Genomic DNA, 19,490 nt, shown 5'->3' with positions numbered 1-19,490 from the left:
CCTCCTCCGAGATTGGTTTCTTCCTAGTCCCTTGATGGAGTTGCTTTATTGTGGTTACCACAGTCATAGGGAGTCCAGGGAGCAGAGCTCACCTCGAACAAGACATGGAATATTTTTTTTTCCCTCATAAAAATAATCAGGAACAAGCTTGGATGTGTCTTGTGCTTACTTGTCTAGTTCTTTCTTATTTCTTTTCTTTCCACTTTACATCCACCATTTCTAATTTGAGTGAAGATGTCATTGGCAATTGTCTTGGCACATGTAAAATTGATGATGTGTGGCCTTTTGATGGGTAATACTAGCTCAAAATACTCAAGTGAGTTTTGAAGATTCTGAACCAGGGAAATGACATACACTGGCTTTTAATCCATTTATATTCTAATTTCTTCTCAGCATGCAAGGCAGGTCAATATATTTTCATTAGTAGTTAATAAAGACAAACCAATAAATAAGACAAAACAATAAAGTTAAAGGCCAATATTTGACTTAGATTTTTAAAACAATTCTCCTTTTGAAAGAAAGAAGCCATGGAAAATATGTGGTTTTAGATCCAATATTTTAGATACAGCACAAATTAAACTGTAAGAATAATATAAGTGACTCATAATCAATCTTAGAGGACTTTGCTTTAATTGTAAAAAGTGGTTTAAAAAAAAACACCATAATTATGCCCTGTATCTGTGAGGAACTAATTAAAATTGAGCTCAGACCTTCTTGTACTTCAAAAAAGCAGGTGGAATAAGTGGAATATCATCAAACTAAAAAGCTTCTGCCCAGCAAAGAAAATGATTAAAAGTACGAGACAAGAACCTTCAGAATGGGAGAAAATCTTGGCCAGCTACTGTAGTGTTAGGGGATTAATATCCAAAATATGAAAATAACTCAAAAACTTAACACCAAAACAACAACAACAAACAAATAACCCAATCAACAAATGTGCAAAAGAACTAAACAGAAATTAAACTAAAAATCAAAAGAAGAAACACAAATGGCCAATAAATATATGAAAAAAATATTCAACATCTCTAGCAATCAGGGATATGGAAATTAAAACTACACTAAAATTTCATCTCATTCTAGTGAGAATGGCAATGATCAAGACTAAGAACAACAATAAATGCTGGTGAGGTTGGGGCAGGGGGAAAGGTACACTTGTTCGTTGTTGGTGAAACTGCAGTCTAGTATAACTATGCTGGAAAGCAGTATGGACACGCCTTATAAAACTAGGTATAGAACCATCACTGGTATTTTTGCAAAAGATCTAAAATTGGCATTCTACAGCGATATAGTCACATCAGTGTTTATAGCAACAATTAACAACAGCTAAATTATGGAATCAACCCAGATGCTTGTCAATAGATAAATGGATTAAGAAATTGTAGCATATATCTAAAATAGAGTTCTACTCGGCCATTAAAAAGAATCAAATTATGGCATTTGCTAGTATATGGATGGAAATGGAGAATACCATGTTAAGTGAAAGAAGCCAACTCAGGAACTCAAAGGTCAAATGTCTTCTCTCATATGCAGAAGTTAGAGTAAAATAAAGGAAGGGGGAGAGAAGAATAGGATAACAATCAAATATAAATTAATAGATGAACAAAAGGAAGTCTAGTAGAATAGAGGAAGGAGAATGGGAGAGAGGAGGGAGCATGGGAGGGAAAGGGGAGGAAGAATGGGGGATCATGAACTAAAATTGATTTGCATGCTTGTATGAGTTCATTGGGATGAACTCAACTAGTAGGTATAATAATAAATCTCTAATAATTAACAAAAGAGCAAATGAAAGAGCCCTCCCTTCTTTATAAATTAAGAAAGAATTTTAGAAATCTCTTCCATTGTGATATCACCCCTATTTTCTATCTCCTTCTTCGCACCAGCAACGGTTTCTGGTTTGGGGCTGGGTATGCTGTTGTTTTCCTTTTAAGCTGTGTCAGCTATATGAATATTCCACATTGAATCTCACCATCATGTATACTGCAAGAAATTAATTAAAAAATAACTATGGGTAAATGGCAGAAAGAGCAGTCGAGTAGAAGGAAGGGAGCAAGGGGTGGGAAAAAGGGAGAGGAAGGGGAGCAAGATAGGTTCCATGCTTGTATAATTATGTCAAAATGAATTCTACTGTCATGTATAACTAAAAAGAACCAATAAAAACAAGATAGTCACAAGCTCATTTTACAAATAGATTATTGAAAAGTTACCAGAGGCTGTTGGTGAGGTGGAGGACACAGAGCAGTGAGGGTGTGAATGAGGCCAATGGGTGCACAGTTCAAGAAGACAGGACTAAGTGCTGGTGTGCTATCACACAGTGTGGTGAGTAAGTTGACAATGACATATTCTATATTCCAAAATAGCTAGAAGAGAGGTTCTTGAAAGAAATGATAAATGTATGAGGTGGTGAATATGCTAATGACTCTGATTTGATCATCACATACTGTATACATATATCAAATCATCCCTTTTCATCCTTAAGTATGTACGATTATTATGTGTAATTAAAAAAATTAACAAATAGGGCTAGGGGGAGGTGTAGCTCAGTGGTAGAGTGCTTGCCTGTCATGCACAAGGCCCTGCATTCAATCACTAAGACCACAAAAATAATTAATTAACAATAAAGTAATTAAAGTTAGTGATTGGCAATTGAAATAAAATTGAAGCTCTGTGATTCAAGTGGCTGAGTTCTCTGGCTAGCCCACTTCATCATTACTGACTGCCTTGATTCTGGTTCCTGAGAATAATATAAGAAGGTGAAATGGGAGGATGAGCCACGATGGCGCCCTTCTTGGATGTCCAGGCTGAGAGTCTCATCAAGTCTCTGCCCGCTCTCTCTGACCCAGGGAACACGTAAGAACTTCCAGTCCAACACATCTGTTCATTCCCAAGCTGAGTGTTTCTGTGTGAATGGGGCAGGGAGAAAGTCTTTTAGTGGGGGGGAGTCAGGTCAAGTGGACAGGACAGGCAGTTTTCAAAGCTTTTTATTAGCAAAACAAAATATGATACTGAACAGGAGCATATTCTATAACTGCTGGCAAAGCTGCTATAGAGTAGCTGGGAGAGGGACTGAGGAAGGAGAGAGTCTGCCCACCTAGCCTCCTCCTTACCCCCCAAAATAGGTGCTGAGGGCTCCTCAGAGATCCCTTGAGCCACAGGGCTTTAAAGCCCCTGGGCTTGATGACCACTGAGGTCCCTGCTCCTGGAGGACCCTATGACTCTGTGAACACTGTACAAGACCCCCTGATCATGTTGGAACCCCCATAGCAGTGCCTGAAACTGCCTGCCCACTTGGAAGAGGCCTGTGCACTGAGCCTGGGTTAGGCTGGGTAAGGAGCCTAATGCCTCACTTTTGCCATGACCTTATCTATAAAACAGGAATGGATAAGAGTATGCATATGCCACTTTGGGTAGTGAGGACTAAAGTAAAGAGATCAAGTACAAGACCCTTCGAATACAGTGCCAGGTCTGTGAATGATCTCTTCCATGATTTCATTTTTTTTTCTAACTTTTGTTCAAAATAATAGGCTACGTACAGTATGATGTCAGTGAATGGCTCTGACTTAACCATTTATTGCTCCTAAGAAGTGGCCTAACTTTAACTTCTTGAAAGTTATGAGTGACTAAAGGCACAGAGCAGCTCAGACGTTAACACATTCTTTCACTCAGCAAACATCTACTGAACATCCACTCTGTGCCAGGACCCTGCTAGTCACATGGGACACAAAGATCCTCAAGGAGTTCAGCTTCCAAGGGGAGAGGAAGAGAAGGGAACAAAGAATAATAAGAGTGTAGGACAGTTAAAGATAGAGCAGAGGTAAATGCTCACTGTGCACATAGAAATAGGGGACACTTTTTCAGACTAGGAACTAGAGTCAAGGCCTTCCACGGTGGGACAACTGGGTCATGAAGAATGGAGTCAGCCAATGAAGGTGAAGATGTATCGATCAGGCGGGTGACACCACCTGTGCTAATATAGGCACCTGCCTGTGGTGTCAGTGGAAGGACTCAGAGTGGGGAGGAGGAGATCGCAGGTAGTTCAGTGAGGAGGAGGGGATCAGGGATCATGGGGAGATGGGGAGAGATGCGATAAAAAGCAGAGCTCAAATCTCACATGTCCTTTGTAAAATGCCATGAGAGCTGAATTTTATCCTGAAAGTCATGGGAGTCTTTGAAGGGTCTTCAACGGGGTCCTGGTCACAGAGTAGAAGATACATAGAGACAGGGATAGAATACCAGTCAGCCAGCCCACAAATTGAGGGAACTCTGCCTGGATTAGGAAAAGAAAAAGCCTTCTGATGGCACAGAGCAGGGTGAGAGTGGATTCAACTTTTGCCTCCGCTTATTGTGCTCAACCAGGTGCTTTGTGTAGCGTACAAACCATACAGCTGCAGGACAGTAACTCAGTCCTGCAGTCATAAGACTGGCTTGCAAGAATTTTTCCAGAACAATGGAGAAAGCCATAAAATCCAAAGAAAACTATAGATATAAAGGAGGTTCAGAAGAGAGAAATACTAAATCATGGTCATGAATTAAGACAGAAGGAATCATGGGAAGGAGTGGCCTCTGGGGGCTGGGCTTGACTGAGTAGGCTGTGGTCCTAGTAATCATGGTAAAATATCTAGAAGGAATGCCTCCTTTGGAGAAAAATTTATGAACTCTGTTTGGTTAGGTTAACTTTGAGATTCCATGACTGAGGAGAAAGGGAGAATTCCATCTAATGTTGAAGGTATGTCTTGAAGTCCATCCAGACACGTTGCCTAGCAATGTACATCTGGAAGTCATCCATATGTAAGGGAGTGAGGCTGTGGGAATTAGAGCACCCAGGACAATGAGTTGGGTAGAAAAGGTGAGATTTATCAAAGAAGTTATTTGGGCTTTTTAATGTCTTTGGTAACAGGGTCTGCAATGGTTTGTGGATGGAATAAATGGTCAAGTACATCCCCTTATTTATTCTTTTTTTCTAATGTCCACAGCAATGGTTCTTGCCATTTGGAAATCTGATCTTCAGCTTCCTTTCAGAGGAACAATTGATTTTCCCATCAAAGCCTGTTTAAATATTAGCTATGAGGGTTAAGGGAGCCAAACATAGTTTCTGGGAATGTGTCTTTGTCTCCTTAAATCTGATCTGTAATTGTATTACAGTGAACTCTTAAGGACCTTGGCATTAGGCATTGTAGAAGCTGTTGTGTGTCTCTGGCCAAATCTGAGTTTGCTACTGCAAAACAAAAGGGAAACCCAAGTAATTTCTTGGATAAAAGAAGCTAAGCATAACCGGGAATAGCAGAATAGCCAAGAAAAATGGGGTTTCAATAACAATTGCACTTTTCTATCACCTTTAGTTAGAATGAATGCCAGAAGGTAGCTGAGTGTAGAGAGAAAACAGTGTCTGCACTTACAACTCCAATGTGATGCTGCCTCTCACTTCTCCATCCTAATTCAGAACTCTGCCCACCAGAACCACATTCAATAGACTCGTAGGTAAAGTGTTCGGAAATGTAAATCTCCAAGGACAATAAAGATCTTGTTCTAATAATGTCTGAATAGTAATAATAAAATACAATCCCTTAATAATCTTTTACATAATTATTCATTCATCTACAAATACTTACTAAATGCATTTTCTGTGCAAAGAAGCTCCAATGGGCTACTTCCTAATATCTTCCAATATGCTGGCCACTGGATTTGCTGTCATGATTTTCTCTCGTGTCTAAGAGAACTATTTTACTTGTCTTATGGTGCTTCCCATTATTGTTCCAAAACCCTAAGAAACAGGATAGCTTCTTTCAAAGACTATTGGCTTTCCGTGTATTTATCTAATGTAAGGGAAATGTATCATTGACTTATTTGTAATACACCCCACACACCTAACAGGAAGTAAACCCTGGGTTTGTTTCTTGACAGCTGGAAGGAACTCACCTTTTATCTTATTTATGACTAAGGAAGTCATTTCTGAATCGCAGAACGGGGAGTAAAGGTGAATGTAATACCTGCTATGCTATGACCAGTCAACCTTGTTGCTGACTAAGTTATTATGTGGGGTTAGTTTAAGTACAACAGGCAGAGGGAGATACCAGAATCACACCACTTCTGTGGGAGAGAAATGATCTAATCCTGGGAGATGAACTCTGTCTTTGCCAACTGACATGGAAGAATACAGTCTAAAAATACACAGTGTGCCACATGTCCACAAATTAATGGTGTTTGAGCTCATTAGAAAAGAGTTCTCCAAAAGTACCATCTTCTTCCATGTAGACAAACATCCCTCAGGTTAACTATGTAATCAACAGCTGAGCAAGGAGAGGAAACTCGACAGCTCAGGTCCAGGGGATACTGAAAATGTACATTTATCGGGAATCTGTAGAGAGCACCTCAAAAGTGGCATCTCAGTAAATGATTCGGTTGTACCAAGTTAGTGTCACAAAAGGCGTAGAAAAGCATCAATTGCAAAAACAATCTAGCAGCCGGCATACTTGTCCCTTGCCTCTGTCCTCACAGCTCTCTCTGAGGCACAGTTTTGGACTCTTGGATACCAAAAAATAAAAACCAGATGATGGTAATCCAGGTCACAGGAGCAGCTAATCTGTTTTCAGATTCTCTCTGATCTGCAGGAGGCAGATGCTGTCTAACCTAAGTAATGAGTTGAATTTATAGAAGAGTTAACTGGTCTTGTTTTAAACAATTTTCTTTGAGACTGATAAAAATGTTGTCTTATAAAAGAAATACCTTCCCAGATGGGTTCTCCCCTCTTCCCTTTCAGGGACCAAAGTAGTTGGACTGTTAGGATGGAAATAATCCCATATTTTAAAAACTTTTTCCTTTTGATTCCATTTGAAAAGCCTGATTTTTCTTTAATAAAAGCCCATTTGAGTGCTTGAAGTCTTTCTTTGGCCTCATTCTTTGGTTCTGATAGAGTACATATTCTTTTTTGGTCTTGACCCACTAATACAGAAAGAAATTAACCCACAGCTTCTTTATCTTTTGGTACGTATACAATATTTTAAGATTGAAAAAGTTTACCTTAAAAAATAAGCAATCTCTTCTAAAAGATCTCTTTAGAATTGCTTATTATAGAACTGCCTAGAGGTGGGGAAAAGGCCTGAAAACCACTTATGAGCCAACTTAGTCCCTGGGTTCTCAACGTTAAGCAGTGACCCTTTGTTACTTTTTTGACTTAGTTCAATGTGTTCTCTTCAGCACAGTGAACAGCTCGCTACTTGATCATGCCTAATATTAAGAGAAAATGGTACTGAAAATGATGACTTTCATCCCTCCATCCATTCATTCATCTGATAATTTACCAAAGAAATCAGAGACAGGCTCCAAGAATTCATCTTACAAAAACGGTGAGACACAGCTTTCGCCCTTTTAGGGGAGGCAAAGAATGCAATCTCATCATTGCCATCAGTGTGAAAAGTACAATATAGACATCAGACACAACAGTGGGCCCCTGAAGAGGTGATAAACTCAGTCTGAAGAATCCGAGGAGACTCGACTAAGCCTTCCTAACCAGAATTCCCTCCCGTTGTTCCTTGATTTTTATGGTGTCCAGTCAATAAATGCCCAGTCGAGGAGAATCATTCTTCAAACCAATCTCTCCAGTACCAAACTATCACACTGTGTTCTGGAAAGCAGGACAGTAAACACTCTTCTGGTCCTATCTCTTGCTGCAACTACAGAGGAAGAACTGTTCATCCCAAATGTGCATTCTGTACCTTTGCTGAAGAACAGATGTGACCTGCTTGCAGAAATTCTCTCCATTTTGAGAAAACTCCTTTAGGCTCTTGTATACCTTATTATACTGAAAAAGAGAAAAGATGAACAGGAGGATGATGAGTTCTTCCAAAGACAGAGCACCCATAAATTCAGAACGCTAATGACAAGTGCCATGTAATTGATTGTGTAGCTAGAGGAATGAGTTCTTAAAGATTAAATCTCTCCTGGAGAACTTTTAAAAAACAAATTTTGTTTCTCTGTTTCTCCCCTAGGCCAAGTGCAAACAATTCATCAGTGGGGTACACTTGAGTTGGTTTCCTGTCACCCTCATTGTTTTCAAGAAGGTCAAAAATACATTCTGGAGGACACTACATGATCATTTTGTGCCCTCTCCCCCAAAACTCCAAAATATTCCTGGGCTTACAAGCAAAGGATGCAAAAGATGAACAGCTAAAGTGAGGGGTTTTTTTGTTGTTATTGTTTTTGTTTTTTTGGCTAAGATACAAAAATGTAAGTGAATAACTTTTTAATAAAATTTTGGCCTAGTTCCCTCTATGGCCCCTATATCTTATTTTACTTTAGTAGTAAGAATGTTATAGTAATGAGTAAAATAAATAATTTTATTTGAACCAAACCCTTGTAAATTTGTAAGTAAACTTTTATAAATTCATTCCTATATGAATTAAGCCTGCAGACACAAGAATTTCAAATAAGGTTCTGCCATTTTTTTTCAACTCCACAATGTGATTCTGAATATTTTATTTGTAAGTGCAGACATTGATGACAACACATTTGCGGTGCCCAAACAGAGAGGGTAAATATCAGTTGACCCTGCAGCTTATTTGACACAAAACAGGTGAATTAGATGATGAATGCCTCTAACACACTCTCCTATACTCTCTACCCAGGAGGTGCCATTGCAGATTGTGTTTTTTCAGAACGATTTTATGTAAGAGGCTGCAATTCTGTGTGGATAGAGTACTGTGCTGTGGCTCTTGGCTCATATAATGAGCCAGCCTCTTCCAGGGCTCACGTGCCTGCAGCATTCAGATGAGCCCCATATTAAAAAGGGAAAGGGAAGGAAATTCACAGTTACTGAGATCCTTGTCAATGGCAGGCAATCACATGCAGGATACCCTCAGGGCCCAGAAGCCTTGGCACAAATATACCTAGCATATGGACTAGCAGAGTATCAAACAGATGCTGCAGAGGAGGAAAGAACCCCCAAAATGACCTGATTTAAGTATCTATATAGAGGTATGTAACAAACCAATACAGTCTTATAGATCCTAAGTCCTATTATCTATATCTGCATCTATCTATCTATCTATCTATCTATCTATCTATCTATCTATCTATCTGTCTATCTATTAATTATAACTTTCCCCAAAATTTAATACAGAAAGCTATGATAATATTTAGAAGATAAACAGTACAGATTGAGCATCCAAATTGGAAAATCTGAAATCCAAAATACTTTAAAAATCCAAACTTTTGGAGTTCTAACCCAATGCCACAAATGGAAAATTCCACAGGTGACCTCATGTGACAGGTTGTAGTCAAAACACAGAGGCAGTAAAATTACTGAATAAAGTTACCTTTAGGTTATATGTATGAGGTGTGTATGAAACATAAAAGAATTTCCTGTATAGACTTGGGTCTCCTCCCCAAGATTCTCTTATTATGCATATGCAAATATTCCAAAATCTGAAAAAAAAAATCTAAAACACTCTGGTCTGGAGCATTTTGGATAAGAAATATTCCACCTAGAGTAGCAAATACCTCTGTTGAAACAAAGACAGTGGTGAGGGTAGAAAAAACGAGTATAGGGAATTTGTTAGCCTCAGGCAGGGATTGCAAACTCATGCACCTGCAGGTTCCAGTTAGGCACCTGAATGCCTACGGGCCAGGGCAGGGCCCATGAGCTGCAGCCACAGCTATCTGAACAGCTCTGGGCCATCACTGTCCCACGGAAATGAGAACTAGGATAGCCAGATCTGTCAGTATATTCAAAAAAAGCTGAAGTCCAGACTTTCATCTGAAATGGGATTTAAAAAAAATTGCAACAAACAATTCACAAATGTAAAAACTATCTGCAGTGCAAGCAAAACATATGTGTAATGGGGTTCTGATTTGTAGCTTCTGTCATGGAGTGGGAATGGTTCTCCTCAGAGGATTATGAGAGAAAATCACAATTTAGTAACCAAACTTTCTGACTTTTATTTCCAATTAAACTAACCTGCCCTCTACGATTGACATGATATTATGAAGGCTTTTTCCTCCCTTTCCAGATACACTGGGAAAGTATTTCCAGGTATATTGGGAAAGTTTTGGTGCTTTTTAAATTTTTGAGAATTCCACAAGAAAGAAAATCAGTCAAGATTTTGTTTACTCTTACATGACCTAAACCTTTTCACTAAATTCCTCCTTAAGTCTTTATTTTCTTCCTGTAACATGTAAGATGATCCCACAAAACATGTTGAAGCCAGGAGAAGAGAGTACATAAGTGTTCAGCAGGGTATATACTCCAGGATGAAGTCATTTCTCAGCCCCCGTCACTCAGAAGTGTACAGCTGTTGACTAAATGTGGTCCAAGAAGATGTGGGAGAAATGAGACCTAGGATAGCCAGATCTGTCAGTATGTTCAGCGAAGGACCTTTCTTCCTCTTTCCTGTTTCCTGGGCTTCAAAACAATGGGCCATGTCATAAAGTAGTGTTGAGATTGAACATCATGGGCTAAGATCATAGATCAGAAGAGAGAATGAGCCTGTGTCCCTGATGACTGTGGAGTCCAATGCACAAGCCCTTAACTCTCTACTTTGGGACTTATTTTCCTGTGTGAGAGAAATACAAGCTATTTTAAAAGTCATTCTTATTTAGGGGTTTTCTATTATGCGGCTTAACATAGCTGTAACTCAGTCTTTTAGCTTTTGATTCTAAATTATGAAACATTTCTGTTTCATAAAATAAAAATGATGTAGAAAGTAATAGTTCCTATTATGTTTTCGGCTTAATTTATAAAAATATTAACATTTTCTTTCTGCTTTCTCTTTGAGCAAGTATTTCTTATTTTTTTAAAAATAATTTCTTTGGCTATTCTTGGGCATTTGTTATTCCATATAAACATTTACCTAATTACAATTAAAAAAAAAGCCCATTGGGATCCTAATTGGAATTGTATTACGTTTATATATCAATTAGGGAAATAGACTTTTTAAATAGTATTTTGACTTCCCAACCAAGAACATAGTCTTTCAATTTGTTCAAATCTTATTTCATGTTCTATAAACTTTAATGATTTTCTTTACAGACCCTGAGACTTTCTTATTTGATTTATTTAGAAATGCCTCCCAGTATTAAGCTGTATATTTTTATGGATCCTGCTGGCTTTTTCTTTTTCTAGGCTCAGCAAAGCAGAAGCAAAGGCCTAGCAAAGAAACCATGGAGCCATGGACAAGAGAGAGAGAGATGTGGATTCATGCTTGAAAGGTGAGTTTTTCTGCTCTCAAATACTATATAAGACTGGGGCTGGGGGTGGGGTTGGGGGGAGGCACAGTGGGGAGATAGATTAGAGGGATGCAAGACCTTCAGAGGGGGAAAGGAAAAGAGCCCCTATCAGGAGAACTCAGAGTGGAAGGAATCCCAAGATAAAACAGCCTAAGAAAAGATCCACAGGTCCATGTCACCTAAGGACAGCTGTTCGTAACAGTCCTGGGGAGAGGATAGGGAGCCTTGGTCATCACATGTGAGGATGGGGACATGTAGGGCAAACCTTGTCTATAACTAAAGAAAAAATGAATAAAGCAGTTAAGAATCCTCTATGCTATGGCTGCAGGGGTGCTGCCTTTCCCAAACATACCAAGCAAGCCGCCAGGCCATCCTAAATGTTTATAAACCAGTTGCCTTCAGGGGTGGTGGGGTAGCCTGTGGCAAAGCAAAGAGTGGTCTGTATCCCCAAAGGCATTCACATTCAGTTTTCTAAAGTATGGGGTGCACAAACAAAGCTTGGTTTACCATTGGCCCTTGGGCTGCCAGGTATCGATTTTGAAGGATGATCTTTTGTCATTTAATAGATCAGTACTTCCTAGCTTTTTTTTACATCATGGCATATACAGAAATTTTTTAAATTGGAAACGGTGGAAAATTGGACAAGGTTGTTTTCAGCAGAGAAACCATCCATGGCTTCATCCTCTCAGCCATACTCTGCCAATTCAAAGAGCTGAGGGGATTACCTGAATTCTGTTGTACCCAGGTATACACAAGTCAGGAAGATTTTCAATACATTATGTTGTTGTTAACTTAGTCATCAGATAAGAAAGGGATGTCCTGTTTATAACAGCAATGGAGAGAATCTTTATCTTTGACCCTATGTGCAATGTGTGGGAAGGTCCCCAACAAACCCTGATCCAGATTGTGATAAAAGTGACATCAATAACTAAAAGAGTTGTTAAGAAAACTTTCATTTTCTCAGCAGAATTCCTTATTTAGAATGAACATTTCTGTACCTTTCATCATGTACCATCTACTCAGACTTGAAGCAGAAAATCTGGGCAATTATTTGCTTTGAGGGGATGAAAACTCTTGCTTTGACTTGGGCTCCCCTTCTCCTATCACCCCTTTCCATCCCACCCCTCTCTGAAGGCGTTCTATGAAGTACAGATTGGAAACCACTAGAGTCCACTTATTTATAGTCAGGGCCCAAAGAACTGAAGATAATCTCATTAGATAAGGACAGAACTGGGATTAGAAATGTGAATGAGCAAATCAATTAGAGAACTCATCAGAATCAAATATTTTTATAAATGACTAATCAGTATAATCAACTAAGTTTACTTAGAGTGCTGATCCTGGTTATCAGCAGTACAGATGGCCTCTTAATGTCATCAACCAGCACGAGAAGGCTACTCCCATCAAGCTTCTGAACACCAAATCCCCTTTTAAATATGCACTCCAGGAAAAAAAATCTAATATAAATTTTATATATATCTCCATGCTGCATGTTTTATATTTTATATTTCATGCTGCATCCATTAATTAGTAGGAAAGAAATGTATGAGGTTTTTTTTCCCCTGATAAAAGGATTTCAGGCTGGTGATAAAACATTAGGAACATTTCTAAGGCCCTAAAAGAATATCTTCCCATAGAAAACTGGTCTACATTGACATCTACTATTCAGTCATTAAAAAAAAAGTTTCTGCCCAGCACTTGTGAGCAAATTGTGTTGCATAAATATTGCCATTACAAAAAAAATGGCTTTAATACAAACACTTTATCTGTCTCTCCACAGGTTTTTTTTTCTTACCAAAATACATGAATGATGACTACAATCCTTTGCTTCTAATGCCACTAATTTTAGCTTTTCAGTACCATTTATTAATGATTAATTTAGGCGATCAGCACATGAATAATTAGATGGAGGACTTGTAAAAAATATGCAATGTCTATATGGAGTTTGGCCTAGCTGTTTTTTTCTAGATTTCCACAGTTTGAATGATAAAGAAGGGCAAATTCAGTTATTCTAGAAAACTATTTTTATTCTAGATGTTCGTATGGAAATATTTGCCGGTTGATAATGCTGATCTTTGGTGTTAAAGAAACCGTGATATTCCGCTTACATTTAATTAAATAAGCTTTTGCTTGATGCCTTTCCCATGCCAGGCACTATGTTACTGTGGATGCTGATTCATTGGGGGAAATATTTCAAAACACTACCCCTCTAATTTATTAACCATCTGTGTGATATTTGGAATCCCTGTGGTTGGCTATCAAGAGCACGTGATATAATCCTCTTATTTCCCAGATAACAAAACCGGGGCCTAAGAAATGTGAAACGGCATGTTACTCATCTACTACGGCATGCTGGGGTTACCAGGGGCCACATGACAGCCATGCCAAATTCAACCTTCCTTCTCCATCTCTGCGGTGGATCGGAAGCCCTCAGGAGCCATGGACCATGCGCTAGCAGCTTCTGAGTTAGCTCCAGTGATCTAGGCTGAGCCACCAAGATGGGCAGCTCAGCTGGCATCTGAACCTGATCACCAACCTGAGGGACAGCCTGGTTCCAGGACAGAGGCTGCCTGTGTGGAGACCAGAGTCTTGCTTTGATAGCCCTACCTGGAAACTATATAAGTGCATCTGAAGCAAGAAGCGGGCTACAGCTTTTTGTCTGGGGATAATTTGATCCTATTTCCTTGCACATGGATTTGAAGATGATTTCACTTGACATATTTTTAGGTTTAGAAGCTAAGCTCAGAGGATCAAGGCCCAGAGCCAATTCTTTTTCTTTTCAAAAGCAGAACTTTAAAAAATTTTCTTTAAATAAGTTCTGACACTCTCAAGATCAGTTAAAAGCCCTACCCTGCATTTAGTCAATCATTGTACTACCCTGGTGACAATAATTTCAAAATAAATGCTGACCTGCCTCTTTCAAGCTGATAGTGTGTGTGTGTGTGTGTGTGTGTGTGTGTGTGGTGGTAGGGATTGAACCCAGGGCCTTGTGCATGCAAGGCAAGCACTCTACCAACTGAGCTATATCCCCAGCCCCTCAGAATAATATTTTTAAATGCATAAAATAACAGGATGACAAAGAAAACTAAACTATATTTATTTATAAAAACATTTTTTAAGATTGTGATATGTGCACCTTTTTATTATAATACTAAATTAACAAGTCTAAAGAATTATCAAATTTCCAAATAAGGCTGAGAATATAATGTAATGTTATAGAAAAATATCTGTGACTTTGGTTACTCAGTCGCAGACCTTGGTAGTAGTTTTGAGGTTTGTTGCTTATATCTAGAATTGAAGGAAATTCAATTCTACATTTCAGTTAGCAAACAGTACAAATACAGATTTTTTTCCCATGTAAGTCCATGTAGCCCACTGAGATCCATACAGGAATTCACTAGTGTACACAAAGTTAAGAACTATAGCTAAGACAATGAATTGTGTTCGGTGTAACTCTAGGGACTCATGGGATAGGGCATCTTGCAGGTGGTTAAACTTTTGGGTTCTTTTATAACTACGTAAATATTTCATGAAGTGTCCATTTGTAGTCTGTTCCCTTGTTTATTATGTTCTCAAACCGTGGCCTCATCTTCACAGAGCATTGTTCCCCAAGTACAAGCTGGAATTGTATCAGGAAATCAACTCGAACACTTGATGAAGATGAAACAATTGCAAATAAATAAATATGCTCTGCCTTTAGAGGGTTTTGAAACCTAGGCTGAAGGGATATCCGCCCCCTCTTGACTCCCGGATACTTTTGGTGGCAATGGGCCCACAGAGATGACCTTCAGAGTTGTGGATAAGGACAAGAGTCCTTGGCACAATGGCTCAGAAGAGGGCAAAGAACTATTCAGGACCCCAGGGAGTGGAACTTTAAATGGGCACAAAGGCAAGGGATGTCTTGAGAGCTGCTTAAAAGAAAACATTTCTCCCAGGTCCTGACCTGAAGACCATTACCGCCCACCAAAATGAAGCCAGTTTCTTTTTCTTTTAAAAAACTTGATAGAGTGGAACCAACCTAGATGCCCTTCAGTAGATGAATGGATAAAGAAAATGTGGTATACATACACAATGGAATATTATTCAGCATTAAAAGAGAATAAAAGCATGGCATTTGCAGGTAAATGGAAGGAGTTGGAGAATATAATGCTAAGTGAAGTTAGCCAATCCCAAAAAACCAAATGCCCAATGTCTTCTCTGATTTAAGGCTGCTGATTCATAATAGGGCTCAGGGCGGGGAGGTGGGCATGGGAGTATTAGATGAACTCTAGATAGGGCAAAGGGGAGGGAAGAGAGGGGAGAGGGCATGGGGGTAGGAAAGATGGTGGAATGAGATGGACATCATTACCTTAAATACATGTAGGAAGACATGAATGGTGTGACTCTGTATAACAACCAAAGATATGAAAAGTTGTGCTCTATATGTGTAATATGAATTGTAATGCATTTTGCTATCATGTATAACAAATTAAAATTTAAAAATTAAATTAAAAAAACTTGATAGAACCTAGCCTCAGTTACCCTCTCTTCTATTACATTCTCCTCTTGGCACTGGGCATTAACTTTCTTACTTGATGCTAGTGCCACATTTCTGCCTGCATTTATCATCTCTGTCCCTACCATCCTTGTACAATACAAAACATCCTCTGGTACCAATGCTGAGACACGAGAGATTTTAACAGTTTAGGGAGAGAACAAACCCATGGAGAAGAAAATAATCAAATGATAAATGACTTCTAGAAAAATTATCCATAATTACCAATGGAGAGGAGATTCAGACTGAGATAAAAAAATGGGGAAAGTTTCACTTTTAACATCTCTATGCAACTATACTGTTGGAATAGGTTTTTACATTAAAAATGTCTTATTTTCATATTTAAAAACTAAATTAGGCAGAGCTGGCTACTACATTATCGTTATTAATCTTACTAGCCATTTATTAGTTTATCTCATTTAGGTCCTCTGATCCTTGAACTTATTTATTTTGTGGAAGAAAACCAATAATCCTCCTGTGATTATTTTCTTTATGGCTTTAGTACAAACCCTATGATATGTCTCTCCTCATTTTTTTTTTAAACAAAATACATGAAAGATGACTACAATCCCTTGCTTCCAATGCCACCAGTTTTAACTTTTTAGTACCATTTATATTGCATTTATTGGGTCAAAGACACTGATAATCCTTGATTATTTTTTAAATAAATATATCCTCCCTTTATTTAAGTCGCTTCTTGTCCCCCGACGTCATATCTGCTACTGCTCTTAAGGACCTCATAATGTCTTTGGGCTTTTGGCCAATCCTGTGTTTTTGGTCATCCTCTCAGGACTGAAGCAACCACACTGGTAAATCAGTCTGAGAAGCACCACTGCTGACAGGGTGCAGGGTCGATCTTCCTTCTGCAAGGACTTGGGATCCCCAACTCTAAGCCACACAGAAGGGAAACGCAAAACCTCCCACCTCCCTGATTCCATTCCCAAAGTGAAAAATTGGCTGCACACATTCCGTGTGTTTTTGTATCAACTGCATACATGATGTTGGCACCATTGATCTTAAGACTGCTTTCCAAACAGCCACCATCTGGATCTAAATATGATGCTATATATTTACTCAAACTTCTTCCACAAATATGAGAATGAAGGATGACAATTACTGAGATTTCTTAGAAAGGCCTTTAAAAAAAATAAAATCAAACCAAAGAGAAACCACAGACTCCTGTACTGTAGCCAATATCTAAACCCATTTGTTTGCTGAACGTCTCAAATTTCTGAAGTTGGCACCCAGGAGTAGAGAAATCTACACCCCCCCCCCAACACACACACACACACAGGTGCACAAACTGCCACTGAGCTACTCACCGAACAATCTGTCAGTGGGTCTCTCATGTTGAAATGCTTTTCCTTTTGTCCTTTTACCTACACTCCAGCATTCTGGACAGTGCAATCGAAGCCGGGTGTGTCCTGGACTTCCGGGATTCAAAGGACTTAGAATACGTCAGTCCTTGTCAAACACACCAAGGAGGAAGTCCCAGCCCCTGGACTTTCATCCAGTTTGTTTCCTGAAAAAAGCAAAGAACTGCTATGGGTCAAGAGAGCCCGTGGAAGATAGTGAGAATGACATCCGCAAACACTCTGGGCGGGACACAGAGGCCTGGAGAGTATAGCCCTGGGGAGGAAGGCCTGAGCTGTAAAATGGACCCACAATCCTGGTGCCCAGTGCAGAGGAGCAGGACTTATCTCAGCTAGCTCTATTAATTATGTTTTAAAATTTTCTGTATTTGTTTTAGTGAACTTTTAGTAGATCTGACAAGAACAAATTTAAGGAGGAAAAGTTTATTTAGCACTCATGATTTTAGAGGTCTCGGTCCTTAGATGACTGACTCCATTGCTGTGTGCCCAAGTTGAGGCAGAATATCATGGAGGAAGAGTGTGACAGGGGAAAACAGCTGGGAACATGGCACCAGGAAGGAGAGAGAGAGAGAGAGAGAGAGAAGAGAGAGAGAGAGAGAGAGAGAGAGAGAGAGAGAGAGAGAGAGAGAGAGAGAGAGAGGGAGGGGCCAGGGGAAGAGAGGGACAGCTCCTTTCACCACAGATAAAAAATAAAACCCCAAAGGCATGCCCCCAATGACCCACTTCCTCTAGTGACAGCCTAGCTGCCTACAGTTACCACCCAGTTAATCTCTATCAGGGGATCAATGTACTGATTTGGTTAAGATCATCATAATCCAATCATTTCATCACTAAACTTTTTAATATTGTCTCACACATAAGGTTTTGGGGGACGTCTTATATAACATAACATATTTCATGCTACTTTGACATTTTACATCCTGTAGACCCAAACAAATACTGCTTCTGTTAGTACTAGTTAATTTCTAGAGATAGCAAACAGCTTGTCTGTAAACATACCTTCCAGTAAGTAAACCAGCAACCTGAAGCCCAAAGCCCCATCCCACACCAAGCCAACATACCCCTGCTCACCACAAGGCTAGGTACCAAACAACTAGAACCTATGCCAAAAGAACTATGATTATAAAATGTCCAAAAAAGATTATCAGGAATGGGGGCCATACATGAACTGTCTCTCAGGGTCAAACTCAACCCAGCCAGCACAATAGGACCAAGTGGCTATGCTATCAATGTAAGACAGATTTGCCTGCCTCATTCTCCATTGCTCAAAAGGATGGAGAGAACTAGGAATCATCCATCAGGAACTTATTTTTTTTTATTGCTTTCTCAACACGTGTGGTCTCAATAATCAATCCTTAGATTACCAACTAGTGGCCAAGGAATAGTGACAGCTATGTATAGGCTGTGGGTAGCTTTGCTCTGACTTGCAGGCAGTAAGGGCAGACCCTAGCCTTTACTAAAGCAGTTCTATTTATAGTGCAGTGAAATACTTCAGAGTTCAAAATCATCCAATTTGCAATTAACAAAGCATCTCAGCATAATGAAAGACATTGTCTGATTATAAATGACTCACATTCCCACTGAAGAGCTTCACTGACCTCAGAGATTTTATTTTTCTGGAGCCTGAGCTTGGAGTCCTGGGACTGCTAGCTCAATGTCTTCTCCGTGATTCCTGCCCCCATTTTTTCTTGCTGCTCTTTTTCTAAGTTTCGTTCCAGCTCAGTCAAAATGGGGAGCTCAGTCTCTTTTTAGTCAATGATTTTGTGGCTGTGACCAAAAGACCCAACAAGAACAATTAAGAGGAGGAAAAGCTTATTTGCGCTTACAGTTTCAGAGGATCAGTCCATGGTCGGCCAATTCCATAGCTCTGGGCCTGAGGAGAGGCAGGACATGGTGGTGGCAGGGCGGGATGGAGGAGGGCATCGCAGGACACTGCAACAAGGAAGCAGAGAGAACTCCGCTCATCAAGGACAAAATATAAACCTCAAAGGCACCCCCACCCCCAGTGACCTACCTCCTCCAGTTGTTGTGAGATTCTTGAACTGAGACACGAGACCAGAACTATCAGCAGGAAGCAGTATTTTCTTTTTTTTTTTCTGCCAGCACTGGTTCATCGGATTCTCATCCAAAGGCTGAGCCTTTTATATACTTTTGTTAGTTTCCTTTTATATACTAGTTCTTTGTCTCCCATATAAAGTAATACATTCCTGGTTGGGCATTCTATTTCTCTACTGCAGAGTAGAAACCATGTTACAACTGAGTTGTGGAAGGCTCACATTGATACTGATGGTGCCCCATTATCTTCTCCTTTGTTCTGAAAAAAATCTCTACCACACAGCCACTCCCCACCTGCCTATAGTCACTGC

The 19,490-nt window shown here is 39.5% G+C and overlaps 1 protein-coding gene across 4 annotated transcripts in view; it reads right to left on the bottom strand.

The window, feature by feature from the left end:
* Window positions 1-17,249, bottom strand: part of NOSTRIN (nitric oxide synthase trafficking) — a 56,683-nt gene extending 39,434 nt beyond the window's left edge. Inside the window, exons 1-2 of one of the 4 annotated variants that reach the window (XM_081260473.1) lie at window positions 17,074-17,249; window positions 7,710-7,795 (exon numbers count right to left, since the gene is read on the bottom strand). In XM_081260473.1, the coding sequence (XP_081116599.1) occupies window positions 7,710-7,795; window positions 17,074-17,100 (113 nt within the window). In that variant the 5' untranslated portion in view covers window positions 17,101-17,249. Of the gene's footprint in view, window positions 1-5,606; window positions 5,747-7,709; window positions 7,796-17,073 lie in introns of those variants that run through there. The other 3 variants (XM_081260472.1, XM_081260474.1, XM_081260475.1) reach the window with 3 other exon arrangements.
* Window positions 17,250-19,490: the final 2,241 nt, after the last annotated feature.

Source organism: Spermophilus citellus (genome assembly GCF_964194105.1).
Source record: "Spermophilus citellus genome assembly, chromosome: 11".
Taxonomy (NCBI): domain Eukaryota; kingdom Metazoa; phylum Chordata; class Mammalia; order Rodentia; family Sciuridae; genus Spermophilus; species Spermophilus citellus.
The sequence above is the reverse complement of the archived record's forward strand: the minus strand, read 5'-3'. Positions and strand labels throughout refer to the sequence as shown.